The 18,804-nt window shown below is 44.3% G+C and overlaps 1 protein-coding gene across 4 annotated transcripts in view; it reads right to left on the minus strand.

Moving 5' to 3' along the window:
* Positions 1-18,804, minus strand: part of LOC114706507 (ubiquinol-cytochrome-c reductase complex assembly factor 1) — an 87,628-nt gene that overhangs the window by 36,929 nt on the left and 31,895 nt on the right. For all 4 annotated transcript variants that reach the window (XM_037205351.1, XM_037205350.1, XM_028888896.2 and 1 more), the window contains 2 exons: positions 17,343-17,400; positions 587-695 (listed from right to left, as the gene is read on the minus strand). In XM_037205351.1, coding sequence (XP_037061246.1) covers positions 587-695; positions 17,343-17,400 — 167 coding nt within the window. The remainder of the gene's footprint in view (positions 1-586; positions 696-17,342; positions 17,401-18,804) is intronic.

An 18,804-nucleotide genomic window follows, 5' to 3' on the forward strand; every position in this document is an offset into this window, starting at 1 on the left:
AGTTTTCTTTAGGTCCTAGGATGGCAGACCCCACACTAGGATCTTCCCATAAGGACTAACTTAGAGAGTCAGGTATGGTGGTACATGCTTATAATCCTAGCACTTAGGAAGTGGAGGCAGGAGAATAGAAGTTCAAAGCCATTCTTGGCTGTATAGCAAGCCCATGGCCGGCATATATGAGTCCACGTCTCAAAGATATCAAAACCAATCAACCAATCAACCAAAGAACTTAAAAGGGGATCTAATTCAAACACTGAATAAGGTCAAAGGCAGTGTCCTTAAACTAGATTAACATTTGTTCCCCATTCCATCCTCTCTATCACCATATCCTATCTACTTCTGTATACAAGATGTCCTCATACCAACAAACCACAATAATGTGCACAAACCCATCAAGTATCTGTGGTATGTCAGGCTTCCAAGAGGCAAAAAAAAAAAAAGGGGGGGGGGACTATAGCTGAACTGCCTCTCTGACGTCAGGCAACATTTCACAGAAACCCAAGAGCAAAGGCAAGAACGCCAGGCTCGGGTCAGACACTCTTCCATCACAGTTGTCCGGGATCGGCATCTGCAGGCAAGCGCTTACCCCCATAACTCTGCCTCGCTGCTCCACGTCTTCCCACATAAAATGAACTATGATCCGGCACATGTATTTTCCAGTTCGGCCTTCCTGCTTCATTCGGACTAGACACATCCTAAGTAGAAGCAAAAAACAGTGGCTGGATGACTGAGTTTTTTTCACACAATTTATAGAGGAATGATTTTAACACGGCACACTGAATCAAAAATTCAACTGGTCTTTAACTCAGCTATAATACAGACACTGTGAGGGGAAAAAAAAAGTCCATCTGAAGTGTGCAGTTGAAAAAAACTTGTGCTGGACAGTGGTGGTGCATACCTTTAATCTCACCACTTGGGAAGCAGAAGCAGGTGGATCTCTCTGAGTTCCAGGACAGGCTGATCTACAGAGTGAGTTCCAGGACAACCTAGGCTACAAGGAGAAACCCTGTCTCAAAAAAATAACAACAAAAAAAAAAAGGCCAGGCAATGGTAGTGTACACCTTTAATTCCAGCACTTGGGAGGCAGAGCCAGGTGGATCTCTGTGAGTTCAAGACCAGCCTGGTCTACAGAGTGAGTTCCAGGACAGGCTCCAAAGCTACACAGAGAAAACCCTATCTTGAAAAACAAAAACAAAAAAATAGAAAGAAAAGAAAAAAATTTACATATCACTCATGATAATATAAGTACCATGAACCATGAAAACAGGGACACCTCAAAAGCCTCCCTCACACATGGAGGAAATCATATGTAGTTGTTAGAAGAGAATCAAGTCTAAATTCTCCATTCAGCTAAGGAAAATATTTGTTCACCACTACAGAATTTTCTAAAGGTGGGCGAAGAATTTTCCTGTCTAGTATAGTAGCCGCTAGCTATTAGTACTTTAAATATGGCTACTCCAAGGATTTCAAAGATACAGTAAGAAAAAGAACCACATTTTAAATATTGCTGTCACATTGAAATATTACTTCCTATGTTTAAATGAAATCTATTACTGAATTAATTTCAGGGGCTGGGAGATGGCTCAGTGAGTAAGAGCACTTGCTCTACAAACATGAAGCCTGGAATCAGAATCCCCACACCCACGGAAAAAGACACCCGTGGTTGGGCATGCCTGCAACTGTAGGGCTGGGGGCTGGAGACAGGTGGCGCCCGAGAGCTCCCTGGTCAGGGACTTGGTCCAAACAGTAAGCATCAGGTGCAGAGCAATAGAAGAAATATAACATCTTCCTCCGACCTCCCACGTGGTACATGTACCTGCACATTCATTTGCATGTACTCCCACCACCACCCTCCACATACTCCACACATTAAAACTAACATTCTCTTCAAAGTCACTTTCATTTCTTTTTACTTTAAAAATGTAACTAGAAATGTAGAAATTTTTCAATTATATTTGTGGTGTGCATGCTACTTTTCTTGGCTAATGTTTGTTTGGCATACAGATTACTGAGAATATTACAATTATATTTTTATAATTATCAAATTGTTCTCCCACTAGAAGTAAATTCCATTGAAGGCAAAGGTCAAGCTTGTTTTTGTTTGTTGTTGTTTTGTTTTGAGACAGGGTCTCAGTATGTACCTCTGGTTGCCCTGGATCTCGCTCTGTAGACCAGGCTGGCCTCAAACTCAAGAGATCCACCTGCTTTTGCCTCCTGAGTGCTGGGACTAAAGGTGAACACCACCATACTCAGCAAGAATTATGTCTTTTTTTTTTAATTTAAAAAATATTATATTTAGGGGCAGAAGAAATGGCTCAATGGTTAAGAGCACATTCTACTCTTCCAGAGGACCCAGGTTCAGTTCCCGGCACCCACATCAGGTGGCTCACAACCACCTGTAATTCAAGCTCCAGGGGTATCGAGGCTTCTGGCCTCCTCATATACCAACACTCATACGCACAAACCCACACACGGGTACACATGCATATACATAATTAAAAATAATACAAATGTTTTATAAGTATTGTATTTAATTACACAAAAGAATATAATCAAGGTTACTAACTTTTCAAAGTAGTTCCTAACATTATTCTTATTACCATACTAATTTCTAATGTTTTAAACTAGATATTAAGCGACTGCAACAGACTGATCACCTGAAAGACAGTTCCTGCTATAATTTCAGAATATTTTATCCAATTCTATCTTCATACAAAATCTGCCCATTAAAATCAACTAAAAGGGGGCTGGGGAGATGGCTCAGCAGTGAAATGTATGTGTGTAGAAGAAGTCCTGAGTAAATGAAGTCCTGAGAGAATATATATTTTGACACGGGAATGGCCACATCTCAAGGATGCCCAGAGCCTCAGACCCATGAGAAAATTGGCAAAGCTGTGACCCATATGAGCCAGGCTCAAGAGAAACACAAAGCTTCTCTTGGGAGTCAAAGCATTGACAATTATTGGTGTTCCACAAAGACTAGCAACTGCAACTTCCTCCTCCATAAACACCCTGAGACTCCTCAACTATACAGACCTCCTACTGAGACCAGCTAACCCCTCCCCTGGTGCTATACCTAATAAACACACTGAGGTTGCAGGCTGTGGAGACTGCAGTTCATTAGAGAACCCCACTGGATCCAGCTTCACTGGACATGTGTCTGTCCGTTTGTCCTTCACTTACTGCCCCGAGTAGCCTGCATGTACTGCTATTGCAGAGAACCCGAGTTCAGTTCCTAGCACCAACACTGAGTGGCTCACAGTGGCCTGTAACTGTAGCTCCAAGGGATCTTATACCCTCTTCTGGACTCCTTGGGTACCCACACACATATGCATAAATAAAAATAAATCTTTAAAAACTAGCCAGGAGTAGTGGTGTCTGCCTTTAGTCACAGTAGAGGATCTCTGTAAGTTCAAGGCCAGCCTGGTCTACACATCAAGATTCTGCCTTTAAAAAAAAAAAGAAAAGAAGAGAAGAGAAGCAGTCAGCAGGTTCATGTTCCGAGCAGGCTGCGAGGACACAAATATGCAAATCCCAATACATGGAAGGTAGAGACAAGAGGATTGCAAATTCAAGGCCAGCCCGAGCTACAGAGTGAGACCCTGTCTCACTACGCTCCTTTGTAAAGAAAAATCTACAAGCAACAATGGAATGATTCCAATCTGACTTGCCTCAACATCTCTGTGAATGACTAAATTGGAAGAAGAAAACATACTTATCAAATGGGCAGATGACAAGCTGGGCAAGAGAACAAATATGCTACATGACCCAACCATGAACCAAAAATATCTCCACAAGTCTGTCTCAATGGGCTGCACCTTACAAGAATCTCAACAGGGGAAAAAAGGTCCAAAGGTCCAGAATATATGAGCCACACCTACCAACCAACGTAAAAAAGCCTTTAAAGATGAAGGTAATAGAACATGCTCAATGCAAGTCAAGAGAATAATGATGCTGACCCCAAATTAATGTGCTTTTAGATACAACTGAAATATGTCCAAGTGTGCAAAGCAAGACTCTAAATCTGCTTGGAATAGCAGCATCTACTGATTCTAACTTTGAACATTGTATCCGAAGAAATGAGGTTACAGTCATATTAAAGAGTAAGTTCTGATCTATTGCACAGTAGTGTGACTACAGCAACAATCATGTAATATATTTGAAAATGGCTAGAAGAGAGGATTTTAAAAATCCTCACTCCACAGAAATAATATGAGATGATGGGTATGTTAATGACCCTGGTTTGATTATAACACAATGTACATATGTGTCAAAATATTGTATAATCTATAAATATATACAACGATGGGCCAATTAAAAATAAAATTAAAATTAAGAAGATGAGGAAGAGAAAAAAGATGAACGAGCAGGCTGGTAAGGTGGCTCAGGAGGTAAAGGCACTTGCCCCCAAATTCTGATGGCCTGTCCAGTAGCCAAGTACCTAAAGATTTAAGTAATTGAACAGACAACTTCAAAATGTACAAAACTAGCTAGTTCACACAAGGAGAATAAACGTTTGGTGAACACGAAACCTTTTTTATTATTATTTATAGGCAGTTGTGAGCAGCCCAAGTTGAGTGCTGGAAACCGAATTCAGGTCCTTTGTAAAAGCTGTACTTCCCTTAACCACTGAGCATCCTGGACCCCGAGCACACAGCTTTCTGACCAAAGGTTCACTGCTGATCTCAGCGGATCTGTCGGTATTTTCATTCATTAGCCTCTGACTCCAGTTAGTACCCAATGTAAGACCTTGAGACAATAATGACCAGGCTGTGAGAAAGACTGGACTACAGTATACAATAGAGAGCATATTTCAAAGTAGAAATGCACTGAGGGAAGTTCAATAGCATTTTCTTTATAGGCTTTTTAAGAAGTTAATCAAATTGTTCTTGTCAGCCTCTCACCTGAAAAGACGCAATGTGTTCTGATGCCTAAGCGTCATCGGAGGCCAATTCATCAACAGCGATAGTGAGGTAATGGAATTCTTCATTTATTTGAAAATTCTGTAGTCTGTTACTACACCTGCCCGCTGGGGTTTAAAAGGCATGGATTTTTTCTAACCATAAACTTTCTAACTATATCAACATGAGGTGAAGGGTTTGGGGGTTCACAGCACAGCTTGTTCTACAGCCATTATAAGATAATGGTCAGCTCAATGGTCATCTGCGCTACCAAGGTAATATACAATGAAGGTCCTCTCAAGCTGACTGACGAGTTGGCCCGTGAATGGAAACTGAGCTGCTCCTGCATGTAGGTCTAAGGTGGAATGATTAGGGATCACAGTGACGGCAAAGCCAGGTGTCCAGCTCTCAAGCCGTGCGTCTCCTAGGAGAACCAGAACAGGGCACACACAAACAACAGAAAGGGGCTGGTTAGATGGCTCAGTGGTAAGGGCACTTGCTGCCATGGCTGACTGCCTCGAACCCACATGGTAGAAGGAGAGAATCGACTCCCAAGAGCTGGCCTCTCAACTACACATGCACACCATGGCACATATGCACACGTGTACATACACACACAAAATAAATAAATATACGCAAAACAAAAGAAGGCAGTATCCCAAGAAAAATATGCAATGGAGTTTGAAAGATTATCTGGGAGGGATGGGATCTGAGGAAGCTTGATGGGAAGGAAACATATCTGGGCCTGGGAGGATGGGCTGAAGCAGGCAGCACAAAAGGCCAGGGCCTTCCTAAAGCCAGAACACGGGAGCAAAGGCAGGCCAGGCCCGGGGAAGAAGTCAGCACATGTTGAGGGAACAACCAAGACCTAACTTTGTGACAGGGTAGAGTGTTCTAAGAAGCAGGAGAGTGAAGCCAGAGAAATCCTGAGTGGCTTTGAAATGTCATGCTGAGAAAAGTCTGAACCTTTCTGGACTAAGCAGCCAATGGCAAGTCCCTGGGAGAAAAGATGTAATGAGATTCCATGTTGGCACTCAGAGCAGATGAGTCACCGAGAAGTTAGCTCTTCCTCTCAGCCTTAGCCCACAATTAATATCAACAACACCAAGGCTGGAAAGCGACAGAGTGGAGGAAGTCTTTCTTTTGTGGAACCAAGGTCATTGTCTGGAAACACAAGATTCCCTGCCTTTTGAGAGAAATGTATAAACAGCGATATTTGTTATGAACCGCAATCTATCTTTGGTGCTCCAATAGTTTAGGAAATAGTTTAGTATTGAAGGCTATCAACAAAAGAAGAGAAAGTTCAAATTATTCCTAAAATACTGCATCAAATTAGTTCACATGTGGCCGATGCAAAGCTCTTCACACTATAAAGCTCAACAGCAAATATCTCCTTAGAAGGCCAAGAACCCGTTTTTTTCTCTCAACATATGTACTGAAGGCTCCTGTGTTGTCAGGAGAAACTAAGATTCCGACCCACAGGGTCCTCCAGCCACCACGCTGACTAGAAGCTCATCAATTTGCCCCAAGTTCATGAATCAAACTCTGTAAGAAGTTAAGAAGCAAAGTTCCCACTGTAAAGAACGTTTGTACTTACTCTAAGAAGAAGAAAGAGGAGGAGGAGGAGGAGGAGGAGGAGGAGGAGGAGAAGAAAGAAGAAGAAGAAGAAGAAGAAGAAGAAGAAGAAGAAGAAGAAGAAGAAGGAGGAGGAAGAGGAGGAGGAGGAGGAGGAGGAGGAGGAGGAGGAGGAGGAGGAGGAGAAGAAGAAGAAGAAGAAGAAGAAGAAGAAGAAGAAGAAGAAGAAGAAGAAGAAGAAGAAGAAAAGAAGAAGAAGGAGGAGGAAGAGGAGGAGGAGGAGGAGGAGGAGGAGGAGGAGGAGGAGGAGGAGGAGAAGAAGAAGAAGAAGAAGAAGAAGAAGAAGAAGAAGAAGAAGAAGAAGAAGAAGAAGAAAAGAAGAAGAAGCAGCAGAGCTGAAGGCCATGCCCACATGGTAAGACAGGCAGCTGTCTGGGATGTCCAATGGGCAGTTCAAGGCCAGCTCCTAGAACACCCTACCTTGCAGCTCATCACATTCAATTCTGCTTCTCCTCTGCTTAGGAACTGCTTTGAACAGATAATACAAGGAATGAAAAGGAAGATTCCTTTCTACCTCTTCCCAAGCCGTCTCCTCCCAACAGCAGCTACAGCAACTGGTCCTCAGGAGTCCTTCTATATAATCTATACACACACAGTACCAGTGTCTAGTCTTCCTTTCTATACCTAGCGGCAGCTTTTCCTTTCTTCACCATGGTAGCATCTACACACACTATTCTGACATTGAGAAGGGAAGAGGAGAATCCCCGGACACTCACTGGCCGTCTAGCCTAGCCTGTGCAGCACAACATCGGGAGACTCCATCTTAAACAAAATGAAAAGTGAAGACCAACACCCAAGGTTGTCCTCTGCCCTCCACACAGGCACCGTGACATGTGCACACACACACACACACACACACACACACACACACACACATCCCAAACAGTGAGAGTGACATCTGCTCTAGGCAGAAGACAGCTTGTCTGGCAATTTTTAATATTCTAAAGATGACTAGGAAAGAAAACAATTAAATAGCAAGAGAGAGCAAATGCTAAAATGAACGGCTGACATTACTGCATCCTAAGTCCCTGGTTAAGTGCTGTAGGGCATTTCTTTCTTGCTTTCATAGTTTTGCTATATAGATAGCCCTCAAATTACCATATGGGACATAGTAGCCTACACCTGTAATCCCAGCTCTCAGAGACTGAGGAGGACCTCCATTAGTTCAAGTTCAGAACTAGCCTGAACCACATATCAAGTTCCAGATCAGCCTGGCAGAAGTGTGAGACTTTAACACATACATACACACACACACACACACCAAAAACAAAACAAAACAAACAAACAAACAAAAAAAAGCACGTGGAGGGTGGGGGGCGGGCAGGACAAGATTCATCCTGTCTTGGCTTCTGCATCTCTGATATTCCTACTGTCTTGATCTCACTGTTGAAAGAACTCACATCTTCGCCTGGGGCTGGAGCAGTTAAAAGTACTTGTTCTCCAGAGGACCAGGGTTCAATTCCCAGCACCCACAGGGTAACTCGGAACCATCTGTAACTCCAGTTCCAGGGGATCAGATGTCCTCTTCTGACTTCCAGGGGTCCCAGGCATGCACATGATGCACAGACATACATGTAGGCAAAACATGCACATACTTAAAATAATAATTTTTAACTGGGCAGTGGTGACATAGACCTTTAATTGGGAGGCAGAGGCATGCAGATCTCTGTGAATTCAAGGCCAGCCTGGTCTACAAAGCAAGTTCCAGGACAGCCAGGGCTACACAGAGAAACCCTATCGGGGGTTGGGGGGAGGCAGATTTAAATGATTTTTAAGAAAGAAAAAACCCCACATCTAGAGCAGTAATCCACCCAAAGTTACAGACCTGGAGTCAGCACTGAGCCCTGCATCTAGAACTACACTAAGGCAGGTTTGTTTGCCTCCCTCACAGACCAGAACAAGCCCTCCATAATCTACGGACTGTTTTCCCTTTAATCCTCACAGGGCATACTTCGAGTTTTAAAACTAGCATCACATTAGAAAAAGCATATTGGGGGACTGGTGAGATGGCTCGTGGCTAATAGCCCTGGCTGCTCTCGCAGAGGACCAGAGTTCGATTCTCAGCACCCACAGATCACATATAACTCCAATTCCAGGGGATCCCATGCCCTCTTTTTACCTCTTAGGGTTCCAGGTGCACATGTGATTGTACACATATATTCATGAACACGGGGAATGCATTCATATACATAAAATAAATCTTTAAAAAATTTCTTTTTAAAAGAAAAAGCATACTGGAGGACAGGAGAGATGCTCAGTGGTTAAGAACATGGTCTTTATTTAGTCTGCTCTTCCAGAGGACCAAGGTTAAGTTCCCAACACCCATGTCAAGTGGCTCACAACCTCTTCTAACTCCAGTTCCAAGGGATATGATATCTCTGGCCTCTGGGCATGTGTACACATGTGCACCTCCCCCTACACACACACACACACACACACACACACACACACACACACACACACACACACTCTATACCTAATTAAAAATAAAAAATATAAAATCCAAAATGGAAAAAACACATTGGAAGGGAAAGACGCCTAAACTGATGCAAGCCTTTCTATGAGAACAAAAGCCACTCTTGGAAAGGAAGAAACTCAATTCTACTAAAGATACATACATACCCAGATAGGATGTTGCAAGCCTGTAACTCCAACACTAGAGAGATTGAAGCAAAAATACAATAACACCCTAAATTTGAGAGTAGCCTAGAATACACAGGGAAAACCCTGCCTCAAAAAGCAAAAAGGTAGATGAACCCCTACCCTGACTCCAAAGAAACCAATTAATGGGAAACAGACGAGAATAAAACTACCAGGTGAAATTCAAAGGCAAAAACACAAGTTGGAAGGTAAAAGCAAAATTAATGAAACAAATTCAAAATGGCTCATCTAAAGACTAGATGGATTCTAGGGCCTACTATTAAACAAAGCTAATGTGCCACACCCTGACTGTATAATATGAGTCATTATGAGCTAGTCAACTTCCAGAATACTGTTTACACAAAAGAACTGAACAGCTCAACTCCAATACTTAATTTGACACTGTGAATGTATTCCTCATACTAAATGCTCAGGCTCATGTTAATGGTTTTTTTTTTTGTTATTCTTTTTTTTTTAAGACAGGGTTTTTATTGGTTGGTTGGTAGGTAGGTTGGTTGGTTTGGTTTTTTGAGACAGGGTTTCTCTGTGTAGCCCTGTCTTTTCTGGAATTCACTCTAGACCAGGCTGGCCTTGAAGTCACAGAGATCCACCTGCTTCTGCCTCCCAAGTGCTGGAATTAAAGGGGTGAGCCACAACTGCCCAGCTTTTTAGACAGTTTTTCACAGCTCAAGCTAGTCTTAAAACTTGATCCTCCTGCTTCTACTTCCAAAGTGCTAGATTACAGCCCTGTATCCCCACATCCAGATTTTATGTTAGATGCAAAGTAAACATCCGGAAAAGGTAATGATAAAGTTCCTGTAGTAATGATCAATCCCTTGCATCACACGTCCCTGCAGCACCTGCTGCGAAGACAGTGTGAGCCCCAGCACTCTCCTGCACCGCTGCTGATGTTCTTAAACCCACAATTTATTACCGAGGTTTCAAGCCTCAGCACTAGCCTGTCTCTCAGTGATTCCAGGGGCTCATAAATAATCCTGCTCTCTTTTACATATAAGGAAGGCAAATAAACCAGCTAGCAAAGTCAAGAGGAAAAGGAGAGCTCCCCCATCTCTGTAAAAGGCCAGCCCAGAGACAGCCAAGGAGGAAAAGCTCACTGAGCAGGAGTCTCGGACAAAGGACTGAAGACAACAGAAGACTTGAACCCATCATCATCTTCTTCTTCTATTTACACAATTACCGATCTAGTACAGCTCTCTGTGTTTCACAGGAAAGCAAGGCACCTAAGGAACTGAAGGTCGCAAGGTGAAAAAGAGGAACTGAGACACAGCTGGAGATTTCCCCAGGCCAGTGTCTCTCACATTATTCCTTCAATGCAGTGATGGCCCAGTACCAGCAGCCTCTTCCTGCTAGGGCCACATCCTTGTCTGCACAGTCAAAAGCAACAAGAGCCTCTCCTCTCCTCAGGCCACAAAGCAAGGCCACTGCTCTTCTCAGCATCCATCTAGAGGGCAGGATTCTTGTGATTCCTAATGCTGACTTCTTGCCACATTTGGGCAGCGCTGAACAGCCTGTCTCACTCGGACGTGTTCAGGATTTGCCCTGGCTGGATCACGTAAGCTGCTTTTGAGGGGATCTGATTCTGAATTCAGTATCAGTGGGCATGTGACCGGGTCTGTCACATTGACTCCTATAAAGGAATCTCAAGTGGAACTTTCATAGAGCTTGTTTGCCTTACTTTATCATCAGCTGAGGCCATGAAAGCCTGGCCAACACAGCCATGTTCATGCCACTTAGATTGCTAATGAATGGTTTATTTATTGGTGAGCTGGCACACTGACCCTTTCCTGGGGCTATCTCTACCTAGTTTCCTAAACTTCCTCCCTGTGAAGCCTAAGCCTTCTAGGGGGAGGATAGGAGCCACCAGATTTGTCTGTGGCAAGAGACAAGTGGGGCAAAAATGCTACCTGAAACCAGCTCAACTGACGTGAACTACCACTAAGCATATACCATATAACTAAGATCCATTAGAAAGATCAAAGTCATGGCTGGCAAGTACCAGGGCACTGAAGGTCATGTGTGCTGATAAAAGCTTCATGAACCTTTGGTGTGAACAAAAACAAAAAAGCAGCAACCTATGCTTGTGGGTGTGTGAACCGAGACTCTGGCTGGGGGCAGGAGAAAGCAGCTGTGCACGTGGCCAGGGCCCACCATATATGGCAGGTCTCAAGCTCCTGGAATCCAGCAGGAGCCTGGACGCCCTTCAGCCACGTGAAAGCTGCAAGGGCGGTTTTTCAGGAGCCCCGTGCAGATGCTGCCGGTGCCTGCCAGGCAGTTAGTTCTCTGGCTGCACTGTGATGGGGACAGAATGCTCCCCAAGCCCCTTCCCACCCAGTTTACTTCCTTTTCTTCTCTACAAGTCTTCTTAGCTGGCTTCTCTAATGTTCCTTCTCCATCTTCCTTTGGAACTTGAAACTTTACAAGTTACTTCTTCCTCTCCTCACTGCTCAGACCATCCTCTGGCTCTGGGCCCCAGAAGGCCAACAACTGTTGTCCTTAACCATCTACCATTTCCAGGGCTCACCAGGACAGACAGTGAATGCCAAGACAAGCAGTGCTCACCTCACAGATGCCATCAATAAGTGATTGCCATTGCTATTCATACTCAGGGGAAGAGACCTCGATCCCTTTCAAACACTCAGGGGTTAACAGTCAACAGAGTCAGTTTTGACTTTGTCTCAGATTCTCCACTGCTGATGGGGAACGTGAAGTGACCTGTGACAAATGTGTAAAATCACCAAGACCACCTTTCCTTGTTTTCAAAGACAAGAGGACTGAGCCAGATAGGTGGTCTTTAAAACTGTCTTCTGGGTTTCCACGAAGCTACCTTTGGGTTCCTTTTATGCAGGCATGTTATACAGATTAGAAGGGACCAGGTCATTCCCACATCCTTCAATCCAAGTAGTCCTCTCATCCACTTACACAGTATGGCTACGGATGAGATCTACTGTGTGTGCACGCACGTGTGTGCACAGGGCTTGGCGTTTAAGAGTGCACACCATTCCACAGCCCCTTTCTTCAGTCCTTAACTGCAGAACCACGTGGCCGAAGCTGCCAAGTTCTGCTGCTTGCTGGGGCTGGAACATGGCCCCCTTGTTCAATTACATCTTCACCAGCTTTCTGTTTTCCATGGTTTCCTTCACTGCCTAAGCTTGGCTGTCCTGAAACTTGCTCTATAGACCAGAATGGCCTTAAACTCAGAGATCTGCCAGCCTCTGCCTCTGGAGTGCTGGGATTAAGGGTGTGCGCCACCACACCTGGTTCTAAGCTTTTCTTTAATTCCTTTCCACAAGTTGGAAATTCAGCTGGGTGGGATCTTGCCTTGGCTCACCACTCCCTCTATTCCATTTCTTAATTTGCTCATCTTGAATATGGGATTTAGCTTCATTCCATTTTTCTGGTGTTCCTTTTCTCTTCAAATACTTTTCCTTGCTCAGCTTGCTCCTTTTCATTATAAATCTTCATTGGAGTTAACACTAGTAACCACACAACAGGGTCTATACTAGGCTGTTTTGAGATTTCCTCTGCCAAAGGAATTAATCCAAAACTCTTGACTTTAGCCTCGAGCAGACTTTTCAGACAAAGGCAAAAAGCAGCCACATTCTTCACCAAAATATCACAAGAGTGATCTCTAGGCCACATACTACCATTCTCTGAAACCTCTCAAGCCAGCCCCCGGCAACAGTCCATCAGAGCCCACTCAGCACCGCTGCCTTCCATGCTCCTGCTGGGATGACCCATTAAGCAGCACTTAAAGCAGTCCACTGCTTTCCTAACTCAAACTCTCAAAGTCCACGTTACTCCAAACAAAAACATGGTCCAGCCTGTCACAGCAATACCCCATTCCCAGTATCTACTTCTGTCTTACTTAGGGTTTCTATTGCTGTGAAAAGACACCATAACCACGGCAGCTCTTTTGTTTGTTTGTTTGTTTTTGGTTTTTTCGAGACAAGGTTTCTCTGTGTAGCTTTGGAGCCTGTCCTGGAACTCGCTCTGTAGACCAGGCTGGCTTCAAACTCTCAGAGATCCGCCTGCCTCTGCCCCCAAGTGCTGGGATTAAAGGCATGCGCCACCACCACCCAGCGACCACAGCAAATATTTCATTGAGGTGGCAGCTTACAGTTTCAGAAGTTTAGTCCATCATCATCATGACAGGAAACAGGGTGGCTGGGCGTATGGAGACATACAGGCAGACACGGTTCTGGAGAATTCTACATCTTGATAGGCGGCAACAGGAAGTGATCTTGGACACTGGGCATAGCTTGAGCATATTTGACACCCCAAAGCCCACCCCCACCGTGACACACTTCCTCCAATAAGGTCACACCTACTCTAACAAAGTCACATCTCGTAATAGTGCCACTCCCTTTGGGGGTCTTTTTCTTTCAAACCACCACAGTTATTATAATATTATTAAGGCAAACAGTGATAAAGCAGGACTTCCCACACTCTCCTTTGGCCTCTGCATACTAAAGCACATGTACACAGACACAAACACAAATTATATAATGTGTATATATATATGTATATATGTACCAAAATATTACACAGCACTCCATTAATGTGTATACTTTTTTATGTTTTTAACATTATGAGTTAAATTTTTTTAATTTTAAAATGGAAGAAATACCAAAGGGTCACAGAACTGCCTTCAGAGGGAAGAGAAGGCTGATGATGAAAATCATGGTTTACTCAGATACCGAGGAAAGAACAAGAGTTTGTCCAGCAGTAAGAACGATAAATACCTAAGACTCCGCGTGCACACTGGGTTACAAAGTCAAATTCATTTATTTCTGCCAGCTCGGGGTCAAGAGTTTGAGCTAGGTAACTGATGACTGACTGACCAGGTTAAATGAAGGGCACGTCAAGAGAACTCCTGGTTCTGGTGCAGGCACCTGAGGACTCACAATGGATGGCTGGGATACGGAAAAGTGGGCGGGTTGTTTCACCAAACCCGCGGAGGGGGATCTTCAACAGCATCTTTTCAGCAGCTACAGTCAATACTGACCTTGTTAAGCACAGACAATGGACACACATAGTCAGTGCCACAGCAAGCACACTGAATATACAACTAAACAAAGGTCTTCTAGGAACAGAAGGGTCTATGGTCTTACACCTCAGCCCACTGAAAAACTATGGACCCAGAAAGAGTAGACTGGAGAAGTACAAGATCATCAGAGAACACAAGGACCGCTCGGCACCCTGTTCCTAACCCAGCTACCAATAAGGATCCATTACGTACGGGCCCAGGCAAATGTTCTCCAAGTCTGTCATCGGGGTCCTTCCACTCCTAGGAGTCTGTCTGGTTTTGTTTGGTCTTTCTTTGTGGCCCCCTCCTCACCTCGTCTCACAGTTCCCACTCCAAGAGATGTTTCAATTGATGGTCCTCCAGTGGCTCAGCTTACGGCCATCTCTAAATGGAGTTTGCCTGGCCCTCAGTTTATACTCTTGAATCCTCAGGCTAAAGAGAACAGGAATGGAAGAACCTAACTTTTCTACAGACTTGGGGTGGATCCATCCCTCTCCCAACTGTTTTTACCCCTTAGGAGAGGGAGTTCCACAATTCTGGGAAGACATTGTACAACTGGGCCCAAAACTACTTTTTTTGTTTGCTTTTTGTTTTTATTTTTGTAGCCAAGGTTTCTCTGTGTAGCCTTGGTTGTCCTGGAACTTACTCTGTAGACTAGGTTGAACTCACAGAGATCCTCCTGCCTCTACTTCTCAAGTTCGATGGAATTAAAGGCATCCACTGCCACCACCACCACATGGCTTTTCCCCGCCCCCCAAAAAACTACTTTTCTGGTGACCTTTTACTACATTCGTCCACACACACTCACAACCTGCCCCCAAACACTCAGCCAACTGGCTGTCCTCAAGCACCTCGTGTTCTGTGGGTGCAGTCTTCAACGTAAGGCACCCTCTCTTTCTACGGTAGTCGTTTTCCTTACCCTTCATGATACCCCTCAAACATCACCTCTGCCCAACGCTATCCTCACTCCTGCCAGTGAATTCAGGTTTAGTTCTCCCTTTGTCCTTCCACGCACTTCTTTGGGCTTTGAGACAAACATTTCATTATCATCTATTATAGACAACTGCACTCAAAGTCCATTTCCACTGCAGTTTCTTGAATGTGTGTATGGTACAACAGCCTTCTCTCCAACACCCCATGATCCCAAACACACAGCAGGTCCTTGACAAGGATTTGCTAATTCAAATAAAAAAGTTACTGAGATGTTTTACCAAAACCTATATAGATAGATCATGGCAATTAAAAGCAAGAAAGAGGTCTTGCAGTGATAGTGCACTCCTTCAATCCCAGCGCAGAGGCAGAGGCAGAGGCAGGCTGATCTCTGGGAGTTCGAGGCCAGCCTGGTCTACATCTACAAAGCGAATTCCAAGACAGCCAAGATTACACAGAGACACCCTGTCTCAAACCCTCCACACACACCCCCAAAAAAAGAGCAAGGAAGAGGATGGAGAAAGATAAAGAATAGATGGTCCCCTCTTCTACTTAGCTGCTGGTGGTACACCTCACTCCTTACTTAGCTACAGGGGGTACATCCCCTCCCCTCATTCAGCTGCTGGGGGTATACCCCACCCCTCACTCAGCTGCTGGGGGTATACCCCACTCCTCTGAAAAGTTAACTTCAGCAAGAAAGGTTGGGTAGACATTTTGGAAAGTTTAAAGAAATACAAATAATTTCAAGGCTCTACCCGCTGCTATTAGTCAGGTATTGACCTTGGGATGTGGTCACAGGGATTATATATTTTATTTTGCCATCCGCTCCCTCAACCACTCTGATACCTCTAGCTATATGGGCAATAAAGAGTCTTTCATACAGGCTCTGAATATTATCTTTGAGCTCCTCTGGGAACAGTTCAGCCTTCTCTCAACCCTCCCACCTTTCCAATGAGTAATTCTACCATACAGTCCTCAGCTCTTAAAAAAGCATTTTTCTCTCAATGTGTCCAGTTTCCCTCCCTGTACCCTCTCCTTAATCTCCTCCATGGACACCAAAGGCAGACAGTGTACCTTCTCAGCTGCCCGACAAGAAGCCACAGTGTATATCTCAAGGAGAACTAGGAAGGCTTTCAACACTTGTAGGGTCCTCTTCAATCCTATAAGCACCGTTTACATAGATCCCAGAACTTAGCACCCCAGTTTATAACGGGCCATTTATGTGTCCTATCTCCCTCACTAAAACTGGGCTTCTTGAGAACTAGCCCTGGTTCCCAGCACAGTGCCCAGGACATAGTGTACCTTCTAAAAACTACTGGTTTAGAGGATTTAAAAAAAAATCCATAAAATAAACTGCCCCTTCAGGCTCCTTAGCCAAACTCAGTGACGATGTGAGTTTGGAAGAAGAAATACTTCAGAGGTGATCGTAACTAAAATATCTTTATATAGTAGCTAGGCCTGTGATGCACAGCTCAGCTAGAGACAGTCTTAAACAAGGGTCCTTTGACAGGCAGCCATTCCCCACGTTCCTTGGATTGCTCACTCTGGTGAAGGTAGTAAACCCAGTTCTCCGGAGTTTGCGTTCCCAAGATCTGGCGGGTCCCCCAGCCCCCACTTCGGTGACTCCTGTGCCCCCCTTTGACATTTAATGCTGTGTAACAGTAGATGAAAAATGTATTTCTTTTTTTTAGGCTACTTCACAGCTGAAGAAAAACTATACTGTTTAAGGTGTTAAATATTTTCACATGTAACTTGGCTTGACTCTAACCTGCACACACACTTAGAGGCACAGGCACAAATGTCAGTGGTATAATTTGTTATAGGTTTCTGATGACCAGGGATGGAAATGACCACGGATTCTCACAATTCAAACCACTTTTACGTAAATGTGAACTTTCCTAAAACAGTCAAGGGAGAGAACTTTTCCATCCAACCTCAGAGAGTCTCTTAGAGATACTGATAGTATTATTCATGGGGTTAGGTGTTCTTTGAAAAAAAAATACATTACAAATATTAGTTTCTTTTGGGGTTTCTGCTTTGACCTTTAATAAAAATGTGCTTTAAGGCAGCAGTTATGAAAATGAAAGGAGCAGGTTTTCATGTTGAACAAACGCCACTTCATAGACTCAAACCCCAGGAAAGCTATGCCTTACAACGCGCGCACACACACATTTGGTGACCTCACTTACCAGACGTGAAGCAGGGTTATAAGAAACCATGAGTTGAATGTATCAGGCATCTGACACCCTAGAAAATAACAACAAAGTGTAAATACGTGAAGGTGTAGAAGAGGCATACTGACTGTGTTAGCCACTGGTGGGAACCTGTTCAACTAAAATGTAAGGCAGGATGATATTTCTGACCATGCAGTTGCAGGAAAGATCAGTAAAAACACAATGTAAAACGGTGAGCCTGAGTACTGAATGCAGCCAGACCACCAACCAGTCTTCCAGTTCCAGCCTTGTTACCACCTTGTGGTCTTGGGCAAACTGCTTCTTCCCTCTGAGTCTCAAATTTCTCATTTTATAGACTGTGGAAGAGATGATTTCTTATGGTTCCTTCCAACGTCATGAGGTTCTAAGTTAGTTTCCCTTTCTGGGCTTGAAGTCTCAAGAGTTAAGCAAACACACCTCCCAGCTCCCCATCAGCATCAGCTACTGTGATCATCTGAGCCCTTCTAAAAAGGATAAGCCTTTCTGCTCTGGTCTTATTTTCCATTGTTTTTTGTTTGTCTTTTTTGAGGCAGGGTTTCCCTGTGTAGCCCTGACTGCCCTGGATCTTGCTCTGGAGACCAGGCTGGCCTTGAACTCAGAGATCTGCCTGCATCTGCCGCCCAAGCGCTGGGATTAAAGGTGTGAGTGATACCACTGCCCAGCTTTTTCCAATTTTTTTAAGACAATCCAATGTGGTATGACCATGAGTGTGCCAGATGATTTACCCAAATACCCAGGAGGGTAGAAGTGGGACTCTAGGAGCTGGAGCTGAATCAGGAAGAGGACTATGCCTGCTGAAAGGCCAGTCCTCGACTACAGAGACAACACTGGGCAGAGCCTCTAAGTTTCAGATCCTGAAAGTCAGAGCTCAGCTCAGACATTCAAGTCTCTCCATCCTCAGATTCCTAAGAAACCCCTCTAGTGGGCTGATGGGTCCCCACGACATGTACCCCCCTTATTACAAGACAAGGAGAAAAGCTTGACAAGGAGCAGGAAGGATGAAGGGGAGAAAATCAGTGGGGAAAGTAAGCCCTTATGGTAGAAGCAGTCTTTTGCAGCAACAACTCAAAAAAAAAAAAAAAAAAAAAAGAAGAAGAAGTAAGGCATGATATACCTGCCTAGAGCTCTGACACACATCCTGTGATTTTGTGAGGCAGGGCAGGGCCGCAAAATCCAAGCTAGCCTGGGCTATAGCAAATCTATATGCCAAAAAACAAAACAAAACACACACACACACACACACACACACACACACACACACACACACACAAATCCCCTGCTAATCAGCATTCAGTGAGGTTCCAGTTAACGACGAGGGTCACTAAGAGTGACTACAGGACAGGACCCAAGGAGGGAGGAGCACACCCACACTAACGGGGAGTCCTCGCTCCCTGTGGCTGGGCCTGCAGCATGCCAGACATAACAAGCGCTTCACGGT

The sequence above is a fragment of the Peromyscus leucopus genome, chromosome 4 (assembly GCF_004664715.2).
Source record: "Peromyscus leucopus breed LL Stock chromosome 4, UCI_PerLeu_2.1, whole genome shotgun sequence".
NCBI classification, from domain to species: domain Eukaryota; kingdom Metazoa; phylum Chordata; class Mammalia; order Rodentia; family Cricetidae; genus Peromyscus; species Peromyscus leucopus.